The sequence below is a fragment of the Megalobrama amblycephala genome, linkage group LG16, assembly GCF_018812025.1.
Source record: "Megalobrama amblycephala isolate DHTTF-2021 linkage group LG16, ASM1881202v1, whole genome shotgun sequence".
Lineage (NCBI taxonomy): Eukaryota > Metazoa > Chordata > Actinopteri > Cypriniformes > Xenocyprididae > Megalobrama > Megalobrama amblycephala.
The window spans coordinates 31,419,649-31,434,500 of NC_063059.1; the positions used below are offsets into that span (position 1 = coordinate 31,419,649).

The window sequence follows — 14,852 nt, forward strand, 5'->3', positions numbered from 1 at the left end:
AGATCCCAGACATTTTAGGCGATTTACATTTTTTTAGGACCAAAAAGAGGACATGTCCAGGAAAAAGAGGATGTATGGTCACCTATCATTGTCCTTTGAGAACAATGGGCCAAACGCTATTAGTAAAAACAAGAACTCAAGTATTTGTTGTACCTACACTTTTATTCAGGTATCGTGAGTGTCAGCAGTGCTTCAGTGACAGATGTCTGACACAGGCTACACCTGTACAATTTAAATGCAGCAAATTTTAATGGACAGTAAATCAAAGGCAGAATACCCATACAATAACTTCTAAACAACGACTAAATAATAACAGAGTACCCTAACTCAATTTGAGTGTTACAAAACAAAGTCAAAGAGCGGTAACTGGGGTTACGGTGTTCTGCCTTGGTTTCTCATGGGCTTTTGGAAATTACTGTCAATACAACCCATTATTTTTTTCACAAAAAAACAACAAAAAAAACCTCACTCTGGATCCGTCACGTCTAAGCCACCTTCTGTTTGAACTTTTGCAGTCTGGCCAGTGCTATACAGAGCACTGAGCACCAGAACAGACAGGCAGAAGAAAAGTTTATTCCCCCAGCAATCATGAGCAGTTAAATGTGCTCCCCACTGTGCAACAACTACGCAATATCAGTTATTGATACAATACCATATCTCTTCTTATTCCATTCCTTTCCTTGTTAATTCTAGTTAATACAAATTTGTGTGTCTTATTCACATATATATTTATTTTATTTTTGTATATGTGTACTGTTGTTGTCTCTGTGAAGCTTCTTCTGTCACCAAAAAATTCCTTGTGTGCAAACATATTTGACAATAAAGCTCCTTCTGATTCTGATAAATGTAATAAATACTGCTTTATTGTGATACGGTGTTTCAAGGTACACAATAAAGTATCACTTTTTTTTTCTTCTTGCCATTCAGTAATAAATTTGCTTGAGTGCAGCTGGAGTGCCCTTGAGAGCCAGCAGGGGGCACTCCATCACAGACTTTTGCCATTCCATCAAAGACTATACTGTACATTCCCCATAATTCATTGCCCGGTCTCATCATCACTGCATTTCTGAGAGCTGTCTTCCCTCTCTAGAAAATCTCTAGGATCGCCCTCAAAAGTCATTTTTCACAAAAACTCTCCAAATATGAAAATTAAGTAGGGACAAACAGGTCTGCATATGTGTATATTTATTAAAAAAAAAAAAGAAAAAAAAAAGGACACCCATTCATGACAACGACAGCTCAACAATAGATGAAGTATCTTATGTGAACTTGATCAAATATTATTTTATATTAGGCTTATTTTTTACATCTAATTAATTATTAATAAAGAACTTCTTCAGAAGTGTGCACTAATTTGTCATTCTGTAAGTAACTAACTCCTTTAATGTCATAAATTAAGACAGACTAGGATTATTTTGTGTATGTATATGATCTGCCTATTGTCTTAATAATTATCTGTCTGCTAAGCTCTGATAAACATAATATTAACATATTTTCCAAATTAAAAATCAATAGAATACATAGCCTACCATATCGGCTTCAGGGGAGGTCTGGAGTAACAGTAATTGATCAGTGTTGATCAAAAAACACTCAAAATGGTTGACCAATCAGAACACACCACCAATTAGAGCACATTGAGCTTTTCAGTATGAGGTGCTTCACAGAGACAGGAACTAAAAGCATTACTGACAGACTGGGAAGAAAGGTGCTGCAACAATATAAAATGATATGAAAAATAAAGTGTTTTTTTGAGCATTCAAGCATGACAACCTAGTTGAGCCCAAAAACAAATTCAAGACTTTGAAAAATGGCATAATAGGTCCCCATTTAAAATTCAAAGACTGACTTAACTAAAAATGTGCTTTAAATCATCATAATAAAAGTTTAATACATGTCTTACTGTACAAAAATATTTTTATTCTTTTGTATTTAAAGTCACTCACATTTCAGAGGAAGATAAATCGATTGAGAATCTATTATAAATGTGACTTCTAAGATAGCAATACATGTACTTGAAAAAATATTCAGAAAGTAAGAAATTCTTTTTGATAAAAATGGTTATTTTAAGTAATGTTCTAAAGTTGTTGGATTCCAAATTGTTAATTCCCAGTTGTTGCTTATATCAAAGCTTTTCTGTGTCTCACTGACCATGTGATTACAGCACCAACAAAGCATATGACCATAGTTACTACACATAAAGAAATTACAAGAACTGTCAAATTCAAGCCTGGGTTTGATATTGCAGAGGGGGTTGGATCAGGGAGGATCTTTGAAGCTTGAGCGATGTTAGAGGTTTCAGATTTCGCATTTTGTTTGTCTTCAGACTGAACTGCAAAGAAAAGTGTTGTGCCATTTTGGATTGTGAAACTGAGATTGAATGAATGCTGTTCAGCTGATCCAGCCTCCAGCGGTGAGATGGCAGCTGCGTTGACTACATGACCATTGCTGAAGTTTTCACGAAGGATTTGAAGGTCATAGCTCCACCTGATCTCATAGGATTTAGCTTAAAGCAAAAGAAACATGCCATGCAAGACAATTAAATTTACATTATTTCATGATCTAAATTTGAAACTACTCCTATGTTGTCAGTGAAGATGAAAAACTTTGTATTTCAAATTTTGGTTTAGTAACTGTATGCTTTACCTGTCCCTTGGTCAAGGTCCTCACCAGGAGCCGTCCAGCTGAGAAGCACAGAGTCCTCCCGGACCTCAGCACTCAGATCTGTGATTCTGTTAGGAGGGAAATTTGGTGGGGTTGTGCCTGTAAAAACCACCTCGAAACACTCTCTGGTGGCTGTCGACTGGAGTGGCTGTCCACTGGAGAGAGAATCAGGGAGGATCTTTGAAGCTTGAGCAATGTTGGAAGTTTCAGATTTCGCATTTTGTTTGTCTTCAGACTGAACTGCAAAGAAGAGTGTGGTGCCATTTTGGATTGTGAAACTGAGATTGAATGAATGCTGTTCAACTGATCCAGCCTCCAGCGGTGAGACGGCAGCTGTGTTGACTACATGACCATTTCTGAAGCTTTCTCGAAGCATTTGAAGGTCATAGCTCCACCTGATCTCATAGGATTTAGCTTAAAGCAAAAGAAACATGCCATGCAAGACAATTAAATTTACATTATTTCATGATCTAAATTTGAAACTACTCCTATGTTGTCAGTGAAGATGAAAAACTTTGTATTTTAAATTTTGGTTTAGTAACTATGCTTTACCTGTCCCTTGGTCAAGGTCCTCACCAGGAGCCGTCCAGCTGAGAAGCACAGAGTCCTCCTGGATCTCAGCACTCAGATCTGTGATTTTGTTAGGAGGGAAATTTGGTGGGGTTGTTCCTGTAAAAACCACTTCAAAACACTCTCTGGTGGCTGTCGACTGGAGTGGCTGTCCACTGGAGAGAGAATCAGGGAGCATCTTTGAAGCTTGAGCAATGTTGGAAGTTTCAGATTTCGCATTTTGTTTGTCCTCAGACTGAACTGCAAAGAAAAGTGTGGTGCCATATTGGATTGTGAAACTGAGATTGAATGAATGCTGTTCAACTGATCCAGCCTCCAGCGGTGAGACGGCAGCTGTGCTGACTACATGACCATTGCTGAAGTTTTCTCGAAGCATTTGAAGGTCATAGCTCCACCTGATCTCATAGGATTTAGCTTAAAGGAAAAGAAACATGTCATGCAAGACAATTAAATTTTCATTATTACATTTAATTCTCTAAATTTGACACTACTTCTATGTTGTCAGTGAAGACGTTAACGAAATTTTAAATTCTGGTATAGTAACTGTATGCTTTACCTGTCCCTTGGTCAAGGTCCTCACCAGGAGCCGTCCAGCTGAGAAGCACAGAGTTCTCCTGGATCTCAGCACTCAGATCTGTGATTCTGTTAGGAGGGAAATTTGGTGGGGTTGTGCCTGTAAAAGCCACCTCAAAACTCTCTCCGGTGGCTGTCCTGGTAAAGCTTCCAACCTTGAGTGGTTCCTCAGTAACTGGAGGCTTTGGAGGGTTGAGCTCCACCACACCTGAAATTAGAAGAACCGCATTAGTAAATTTAAAGTTGAGGAATTGAATTAATTAATGAAGTATTTATATGTTTTGCCTTTATATGTTTATATGTTTTTGCATTTCCTGTACTACTGTACACCCATATCAGGGGGTTTCTCCTCAACCACCACCAGTGTGCAGCATCCACTTGGACAAATGTTTGAACAGTTTGCTTTAAGAGTCTCAATCTCACGATTTACCGTTTACCACATATCCAGGTACGTATGGGGCACCACCACTTTTTTGGACAGTAAATCTGGCTTGTCCATCTAGATTCTTCACTCTTACTTTCAAGCTGCTTCTCCCTTTTTTCACCTGTGTGAAATATCTGGAATAGACGCCATCATCTTTGAAAGCATCAGCTCCTGTAAAACAATACTTGATTTATTTGAGCATTTTTGGCCTTATAGTGTAAATCTGAGTTGAGTGTACACTTTAAACAAAAATGATGGGTAATTTACCTGCTCCATTGTCCAGAAGTTGTAATTCTTCTGCGGACCCAGATTCAGACTCCAGCGTAGCCCACACTTCGGTCTTTATTACAGGCCTGTAATTCTGACTGACCTCAGCAAACACTATCAAGGGTTTAGTGCCGTCACTGAACTGCTGGTTTATGCGGGCTTTGACAACGATAGGAGGAACATCAGCTCGCGCCGCTTGACTCGTTGCTGTTACAGTCAGAGACTGACTTATTGTAGTTTGGATACTGTACTTCCAGTCTCCAGGCTAGCAAACACACAATAGTATAATTAGATGAATAATTAATGAAAATGTTTTAGGAAAGTTAATGAAATCTCGTGCTGGTTGTCACCTGTGCAGTTCCTGGAACTTTTAAAGTGACTGTTTTTGCTGATTCATAGTGAAGCATCTGTACTTGTTTGTAGGTTGAACCACTTGGTGACTGTATGGAAATGTCAGGTAAACTTTTTTCATAGGTTATTGTAAAGCTGGTTTTGGTACCAATGGTCTGATCCACTAATATTGTCCCATTGAACCAGTCTGATGTTTTTTTCCCCGCACTGTCTATCTAAAGTGTTGATAAAAATGAATTATTAGAATATTCATAATAATCTTAAAGTGTTTTACCATGAGCAGTGAGCAATAATTTGTCAAACCTGAACTGGGTCTTTTGTTTGATCTCCTGTTGGTAGTTTAAGTGAAAAAAATCCATTCAGTAGCTGATTAGAGAGAATGTCGTCACTGGCTGTGATAAATTTCCCCCCTAATTCCAACATAGAACATATGAGAAATATGCACTGGATAATAAACAGGCATTCATAATATGAATATTATGATTTACTACATTTTTTCATTTTTCACACATACATACCAAAACATCAAACAATATATAACTAAAATCACCTTGGGATCAATTGGTTAAAAGTTACTAATGTGGCTCAGATCATTTGTTATTCTTTTAGCCCCCCCCCCCCAAAAAATCACATGGAACTTGGAGTTCTCTTTTTTTTATTTAGACATTTTCTGGAACATTGTATGTCATTATGTGATGATGGTACTTACCAGTTTTCTCAGCCATTTTCCTCAGTGCTTTATCTGTTTTATTACCCAAAGCTATTGTGTGTATAATGGCTCCACTTTCAATTGCAGCTGGGACACAAGTATTAATGTCATCCGTCGCTTCACCATCTGTCAGAAAAATTATTTCATCCCTATCACATCCCCATTGTCCTTTTTGAGTACCTTTAAGTTTTGAAGACAAATACAGAACATTGGTATAAAACAAACTGTAGGCTATATACTTAACAGATCATAAACATGATCAATATTGCACCTGTAAGCCTAGATTGAGGCCTTTACAAATGTATGTCCATCCTTTTGCTACTTTTGGCAACAATTCAATGAGTTTGTCTCGTGCCGAATTATTGTCAGTAGTAGTCAAGGGGCTCAGAGTTGTAACATTAGTACTAAAGGTTACAATTCCAACACTGGCTTTATCCTCAATGATGTTCTGCAGGAAATATGTGGCAGCCTGCTGTAGTCGACGCATTCTGGGGCCCTAGAAAATGGGTGCAATAAAAAAAATGCATGTGATATCAGGTTTAATGCTTTCTCAAGTTTCAAAGTGATTAAGCTCATAGGGCATTGAAGGTTAAAATACTTGTAAGCATCTTTGTTTTCAAGTAAAGTTAATGTTTTTGCATACATGCATGCTTCCTGAGACATCAAGGACGAAACAAACAACCCGATGCTTTCGCTGCACAACTTTGAAAGTTGGCACTGGTGGAGAGGACAGCAGTGGTTTCAGAGAACGAAGTGCGTCTTTATCAACAGAATCTTCAAATATCACAGTCCGTGTTGCTTTGCCACATTTTTTGTTTTGCAAGTTTGGGGCTTCATAATTGTGCTCGTTTTCACGACAAAATGTGCTCACCTGAAACCACATATTTCAAATAATTTCTTCATTCGTCAAATGGTCAAAGATAACATTTGCATGTGTGGGAACATGTAAAATTTGTACTTACAGAATCCAGGCTTGGTAAGAACATTATAGAGCTGTCTGTGTTTTGATATTTGTTAGGAAAAAACTTGCACCCTTTAGTCGGTAGTAAAGTTTGTGGATCAGTCTGGCACGGTTGACGTGATTCATCATAAAACTGACCTTTAATGTTTTTGCTACACCTAAAGATAAGCAGGAAATCAATGGTTGAGATAATTTTCAGTGACATTTTATAAATATTCTCTTTTGTTAAAGTTTTATGACCTTGTAGCTTTAATACAGCCATTAGAGTAGTAGAATGGTTTTATTTCACTGTATTCATCATACACGCCCCATCTCAGATGAGCCCATTCATGAACCAAGACCTTTCCTGCAAACAAACAAACAAATATTCATGTTAAAAAAACAAAGAGATTAGTGCATTAACCTGGATAGATGTTGAAGGATAACAAATGACATTCACCTCTTGACCCATAAGTCTTAATGAGTTTGTCGTCTCGGAGGAAGTTTGGGGTGAAATGAATGTACTGAGCCTCATCTCCACATTTACCATATTGAAGAGTGTAGGGTTCATCACCATATGCTGGATTAGCATTATCAATTCTTATGTTTGCCTGCATTTCACATTGAAATTGTCAGCAGTATGTTAATGAAATGAGTAAACATTAATATTTGACACGTAAGATAAAATGGCATAATTCTCTGTACCTTTTCATAGGACTCTGCTCTTGCTTGGTAAAATCCTTACTACTCCAGTGGGGTGGAACAAGTATCGTTGCTTCTTTGAAATAAACCTTTTTATCCAATGCTTGATGAAGATGAATCGACCCTTTAGTGACCATGTCCTGTCAGAATGAAAAATGAGAAAAACTCAAAATACAATATTTATAAAAAAGTAATTATACTTTAATTTGTTCATTCACAAATACTGTTAATGAAACTTGATTAGGGTGAATTGAGGATGATTGGGACAATTTTTGCAATTGAGAGAAAAAGTGTCCCAATCAACCTGAATTCCCCCCATGTTTCTTTCTATGATTTTCTTTACAAACTGCAACAAAATATTATCTTTCACAAAAGCCACTTAATTCATATTTTGTTAAATAGACAAAAAACATATATTCACCTTGATTTGATCAATGAGCGTGTTATCCTGTGGTACTCTTGAACTGATTGCAATGGTAACATCAACATAACCATTTCCATCTAGTGTGATTCCAGTGGAGGACGACAGCAACATCCATAATAAGACCAACACTGTTCTTGAGTCCATAGCTGTAGAGTTTAGATGAACAGCAACTCCTCAAACCCCCTTTTAAACAATGTTACAAGTGATCTCGAGGAGTCTGATCAGAGAGAAGAGGGTGTGTACTTCAATGCAGGGGTGTGACTACATTCTGGTCCAATTAAAACATAAGATGTATATGTACTTAATATATTAAATTTGCACATGGATTGTACATTTGAAAAATGTTTGCTAACAATTATTTTACTTTGTGTGACTATACTGTGTCAGTGTATTGATATGGGCTCAAAATAGTGCATAAAACTAAAAATGCAACCTTCAGTGCACTGTTAGATCTTGCCTGGCTTTTTTACAGTATAATACTGGCAACACTGTTGCCAGTGATTTACTATTGATTGTACAGTTATTTACTGTAATTTATAGTATGTTACTGTAAATTGTACATAATAGTGATTTACTATTGATTGTACAGTTATTTACTGTAATTTACAGTATGTTACTGTAAAGATACCATGCACTAAATTAAAATTTGTTACCTCATTTCATTTGCAGAAACCAACTGCCTCAAACTGTCAGACTGCCATTTAAAATTACAAACTTTTTTTTAATTGTATGCTAATCATATGAGCACATTATTACTATAACCTTATTTCTTTGGAGTTCAATAAAAAACATAAAATAAATAAAGAGACTTTCACTTCATCAACAACTACACAGTAGTTCTGTAGTTCAGTAGTTAACATATCTGTTAAATAAAACAACATGCAACATATCATCATTGTTTCTTGATCTTCTCCTGAAGTTAATCACAGGCTCTACTCTTGAGCACAATGGTGACCCACAAAACTCAATTTTACAGTAAACTACTGGCAGTAGTGTTGCCAGTGTATAACTGTTTTTTAACTTACAGTTTGTCACTGTTAAAATATAATTTGTGGGTGTGTCTTTTTATCGTACACCTTTAACCCTTTCAACCCCACAGAAACATATAGTAAAAGTAGAGTAAAAGTAACATTGACGCTGCTTTATAGTGAGATAATTAAGTTAATATTTAAGTGATGATTGAGCATTAATGATGAACACCTGCTGTTAACAAGCAGAATAACTGAAAAGAGGAACAAGAACGGAAAAAAATACAAGCAGAAACTACAACTACGAGCAGAACTACAACTGTAAACATTATTACACTTATTACCGATTTAACTAAAATACCCAGCCAGCAGAGCCATGTGGGGCCCAAATGGGTTTGACCTGGGCTATCTAACTGGGACCCAGCCAGTTTTGCACCCAGTTTCCATGTAGGCCCCACATGGATTTGCCCAGATGAAATGAACACTGCTTAGTGTGCACACTACAGGCTGTTTAATGTAACACTTAATCAGTGTTGGAGGTAATGAGATAATTAAGTGATTGAATAATGATTTTGTATTAGTGAAGAACACCTGCTGTTAACAAGCATAATCACTGAAGGATAGAGAAACACAAGAACTACTTCCAGCCACAGCCTTGGATGAAATCAACTGAAGATAAAATACATTACATCTCTCAAGATCTGATTAAACAACTCCACAAACAACATTAGCTTCACTTATTACTAACCAGACTGACTTTATTTCTGTCAGACATCTACAGAAGTTCGTATTAAGAATTAAGAAGAGGCTTAGATGTTGATTACTTTTTTGAAAGTAATAGTTTGATTTGATGTTACCATTGTGTCGATCAGTGTGTGCTTTAGTCAGGCTCTTGACTTTTTAACATCAGTTTTTCTCTTGATAGCTGTGTCTGTTTGTTATGGTGAGAACAGCAAGAGAAAATATAATCAGATGCTGTAAGCTGATTGATGATAAGAATATAATCATCATATATTGGCTTAACTCATTGATATTATGTGTAAAGTTTATATAGGTAGTATGTTATTCATTCTGTTTTATTGTTGTGATTCTACAGCAAGGGAATAATAGAATTTAATCAGAACATCAAACGATTTATAACACACCATTTACATATTTTGGGCTCCTGTGAGTTTTACTCGCACACAGACATCAAGAATCAGCATATGAATCTCAACAATGGTGACATGCTTCATGGTGCAATGCATTCTGGGAGCCATGGATAAGTTTCGTATGATGCACTCAGAATGCATTACACCATCTGATTATATTTTTTCTTGCTGTTCTCACCATAACAAACAGACACAGCTGTCAAGAGAAAAACTGATGTTAAAAAGTCAAGAGCCTGACTAAAGCACACACTGATCGCCACAATGGTAACATCAAATCAAACTATTACTTTCAAATAAGTAATCAACATCTAAGCCTCTTCTTAATTCTTAATACGAACTTCTGTAGATGTCTGACAGAAATAAAGTCAGTCTGGTTAGTAATAAGTGAAGCTAATGTTGTTTGTGGAGTTGTTTAATCAGATCTTGAGAGATGTAATGTATTTTATCTTCAGTTGATTTCATCCAAGGCTGTGGCTGAAAGTAGTTCTTGTGTTTCTCTTTCCTTCAGTGATTATGCTTGTTAACAGCAGGTGTTCTTCACTAATACAAAATCATTATTCAATCACTTAATTATCTCATTACCTCCAACACTGATTAAGTGTTACATTAAACAGCCTGTAGTGTGCACACTAAGCAGTGTTCATTTCATCTGGGCAAATCCATGTGGGGCCTACATGGAAACTGGGTGCAAAACTGGCTGGGTCCCAGTTAGATAGCCCAGGTCAAACCCATTTGGGCCCCACATGGCTCTGCTGGCTGGGTAGCGTCTTCCAAAAGACAGTTGTTAAATTTCCAATAACTCCTTGTTCTATTTAACTTTTTATATTGTGCAAGATCTAAAGAAATTAACATGTGGTTAGTAAATGGGGCAAACTGATGATTAACAGCATGAACATCTTGTGAATTAGAAACATGTGAATTAGAAGTAGTTCTTGTAGGAAATCTATCTTGTGCATCGTCAGGAGTTTCATTAAAATCTCCAGCTATAATCAAATAAGCGTTAATAAAGCAATTCTGTAAACTTTTAAGCTTAGCTCCCAATTCTTTAAATTTCAACATGTTCTCCAACCAATATGCCTATATAGGTCGTTTGTCACTTCCCTGAAATACGACCCATAGGAGCGTTTACTAAGGTTGCGCTTGCGCCCCTATCGACAACAGGACACTCATTTTATCTGCGTCATGTTTCAGGTTTCACGTAGCTCAATTGGCAGAGCATTGCAATAACAATATGCAATCGTGATCATGCGATTGCAGGTTCGATCCCAGGGAACGCATGTGCTCATAAAGTCTATATTCACTATAAATCACTAAGGGTAGGTTTAGGGATGGAGTGGATGTAGTCGTTAATAAAAAAATTAGTTTTGCTAAATGGAAATAGGAGAAATGGTGTAAAAACTCCACACATTGCATTTAAATGAGCACACATTTTGATTCGTAACGACAGTCATACGCAGAGGTGGGAAGTCCAGGGGTCAGAGAGTAAAAGTCCTGCCATATTTTTTTTCCACCCACTGAAGCATTAATGAGATAAATAATTGTTTAATTGAGTGATGATTGACCATTATTGAAGACACCTGATGATAACAAGCAGAATCACCAAAGGAGAAAATCACTATTTTTAAGTTAACATCGTCGAGGTCAGGGTTTGTTTTAGTTGAGCTCTTGACCCTTGACTTTTTAATAATGGATTTTGTTTAGGCAGTTTTAACTGCATTAAAACCAATCAAGCAAAGTTAAACGATGATCAGGTGGTGTTGGTTATGGTTTCACATAAATACCAAATATCATTATTTGGTCTGAACTCACTTAGTTAGATTTACATTATTGATTACAGCAGCACTGCGATTCTACAGCAGACTTTATCAATACAATTTTTTTTTTTGAAAGTTGTCCTTATCACAAAAAAAAAAGGTTTATTTAAGGCCCACACAGACATCAAGAATCAGCGTATGAATCTCAACAACGGTGACAAGCAACATATTCTGATAAACAGCTCTCACTATTTAACCAATACGCCTATATAGGTCGTTTATCACTTCCCTGAAATACGACCCATAGGAGCGTTTACTAAGGTTGTGCCCCTATCGACAACAGGACACTTTCATTTTAATGCATTGTTCCCTTTTATCTCTGTCATATTTCAGGTTTCACATAGCTCATCATAGTTATATTTACATTATTGATTACAACAGACCTATGATTCTACAGCAGAAGATTAACTTTTATAATACAAAAAAAAAATAATTTTTTTTAAAGTTCTGACTTAAAAAAAAAAAAAAAAAAACAATGTTTCATTTAAACACACAGACATCAAGAATCAGTCTGTGAATCTCAACAGTGGTGAGAGTAATAAAGCATGTTGCAATGCATTCTGGGTGCCACCAATCAAAATTCATCCAAGCCTCCCATCATGCATTGCTGCATGAATAAATTATGAGCTGAATTGTCTTAGTAATTTTCTTTATTCTCACTATTTAAATTTTGCTGTTTTTCTGTGACTTTTTAGTAGCTTGTTTTCTAATGTTCAGAGTTGATCTGTTTATCAGAATATGTTGCTTGTCACCGTTGTTGAAATTCATACACTGATTCTTGATGTCTGTGTGTGCCTAAAATAAATCTTTTTTTTTGTGATAAGGACAACTTTCAAAAAAATGTTTGCATTGATAAAGTTGATCTTCTACTGTAGATTCACAGTACTACTGTAATTAATAATGTAAATCTAACTAAGATTGGGCTCTAAATGTGTTCAGTGAATCAGGTCAAATAATAATTACACGAAAACATAACCAACACCACCTGATCATCTTTTAACTTTGCTTGTCTGATTGGTTTTAATGCAGTTAAAACTGCCCAAACAAAGTCTAACATTAAAGAGTCAAGGGTCAAGAGCTCAACTAAAACAAACCCTGACCTTGATGATGGTAACTTAAAAATAGTGATTTTCTCCTTTGGTGATTCTGCTTGTTATCATCAGGTGTCTTCAATAATGATCAATCATCACTCAATTAAACACTTATTTATCTCATTAATGCTTCAGTGGGTGAAATAAAAATATGGCAGGACTTTTACTCTCTGACCCCTGGACTTCCCACCTCTGTATACTGGCAACACTCTTGCCAGTAGTTTACTGTAAAATTGAGTTTTGCGGGTCACCATTGTGCTGAAGAGTAGAGCCTGTGCTTAGGTTCAGGAGAAGATCAAATAGACATTGATGAAGTGCTGTATGTTGTTTTATTTAACTGGTGACTGTGTAGTTGCTGGTGCGGTAAAAAATTTTTTGTTTAAAATGTTTGTATTAAGCTTTAATGAAATAAGTTCATAGTAATAATATGCTCATATTATTAGCATATAATAAAAATTAGTTTGTAAATTTAAATGGCAGTCTGACAATTTGAGGTAGTTGGTTTCTGCAAATGAAATGAGGCAACACGAGTTTTTAGTGCATGATATCTTTACAGTAACATACTGTAGATTACAGTAAATAACTGTACAAATCAACAGTAAATTACTGGCAACAGTGTTCATCATTCTCAAGAATTTGAGAAAACTGAACCTCCTGGGCATGTCAAAAAACTCCCTCCCTCCAATGACTCAGACAGTTCCCTTCAATGACCTAAAACTTATGTTTCCAGTCACAAATTATGTATGTAATATTTTCCAGCAGAATGTATGACATAATCTCTTTTATCCAGCTGCTATGTGTTGAAGGGTATGCCTTTTTCCACTGAAATAATATTTCACAATTTCACACATCATTATGACAAAAGTACCCCTCTCAACAATTATCAACAACAACAACATCGTGGTCAATAAAACAAAAACCAGACCTTGCTGTAGAAAAATGGCCAAATTCTGAGAGTAAAAAAACATTTTCCATTAAAACTCACAGGCTGTGTTCTAAATCACACCCTATTCCCTCTTTCACTATTCCCTACATTAGTTCATTAATATAGTCCACTTGACAGAGTGAATGAAAAGAAGTGAGTGAATTCAGACACTAATGAACACCTGATTAGCAGAATCACTGAACGACAGAGAAACAAGACCAGAAAAAAGAGACAAGCAGAAACACAAGAACTACAACTTCAGCCACACTGAGTGTCAAACCAGTTCACAAAAAAGTTTGACATTATTTCTTTCATACATGTACAGAAGTTATTGTTGAGAATTAACAGTTCCCTTTGATACTTATGTACTGCGATGGGGAAAAGTTTTATTGAAGCCTTTTTCAATAACGCAGTGTAACTGCATCGTCATGTATCATGAGAAGTTTGAACCAGTCACGGCGCGGCATGCGCGACCATGGTGAAAGCGCCAGTGTCCCGCCGAAAGGGGCGGGGTTTAGTGCTATTAAGCGGGCTCTTGACTCTATTACGTAAGCTTTCTCTGGTTGCTGTAAGCCTGAGTGTTAATGGAAAACATATTTCGCCGCCGTTGAATGAGGCCCCGCAGCGGAAAAAGCCGCCGGACTACATGGAGCCCTCGTGACTATGCCCCAGGTGTTTTAGACGCCTGCCGCCCTGTCCGGCCGCCGCCTCAGCCGTCTCCTGCCGCCATCCGGCGCCCCCTTGGACTTCATTAATTCAATAAGAGATCTAGCGGATTCGTCCGCTTGGGTTCAGTCTCGCCGCTTAAAGAGCCCCCCAATCGCCGTTTTCACGGCGCCAGCTTTATTGATTGCCACGTATCTGTGATTCAAGCCCCTCTGCAGCATAATGGAACGACAGCGTTGGAGCCTGGGTAAGCCCCATCGGAATTATCAGTTAGCCTCATGCCCGCACTGCGAGAGAGCGATAGCGCCCGGATCGAGCGAGCTCACGTCGGCCCAGCCCCCGCGTGCCTCGCCCTAATCCCGCACAAAAGTCGCCCGTCAGTTTCCCACCCTGAGCACTCCTCAGCATAGCAATGACCTGCACATTCGGTGGCAGAGAGCCGCTAGATCAGTCTATGTCTCTCGCGGCTTCCAATCAGAAGGCTGGGCTGGTATCGGACGATCTCAACGAAACGGCTCGGGCATGACGCCGAACTTCTCCGCGTCCTCTCTAAAGTTGGAGCAGCTGGACCTGGATGGGTCCGCTGGAAGAGCCGCACGGAGCCGCCTGCATGTTC

The 14,852-nt window shown here is 37.5% G+C and overlaps 1 protein-coding gene across 1 annotated transcript; it reads right to left on the reverse strand.

The window, feature by feature from the left end:
- Positions 1–598: 598 nt before the first annotated feature.
- On the reverse strand, positions 599–7,732 carry LOC125248272 (calcium-activated chloride channel regulator 1-like). The gene is made up of 16 exons (XM_048159994.1): positions 7,619–7,732; positions 7,201–7,337; positions 6,956–7,119; positions 6,757–6,862; positions 6,518–6,674; positions 6,199–6,426; positions 5,853–6,051; positions 5,556–5,735; positions 5,150–5,256; positions 4,846–5,061; positions 4,496–4,760; positions 4,235–4,399; positions 3,788–4,012; positions 3,214–3,645; positions 2,644–3,075; positions 599–2,503 (listed from the first exon to the last, which is right to left on the reverse strand). The coding sequence occupies exons 1-16, from the start codon at positions 7,730–7,732 to the stop codon at positions 2,118–2,120; spliced, it is 3,513 nt and encodes a 1,170-aa protein (XP_048015951.1). The 3' UTR covers positions 599–2,117.
- Between the last annotated feature and the right edge of the window lie 7,120 nt (positions 7,733–14,852).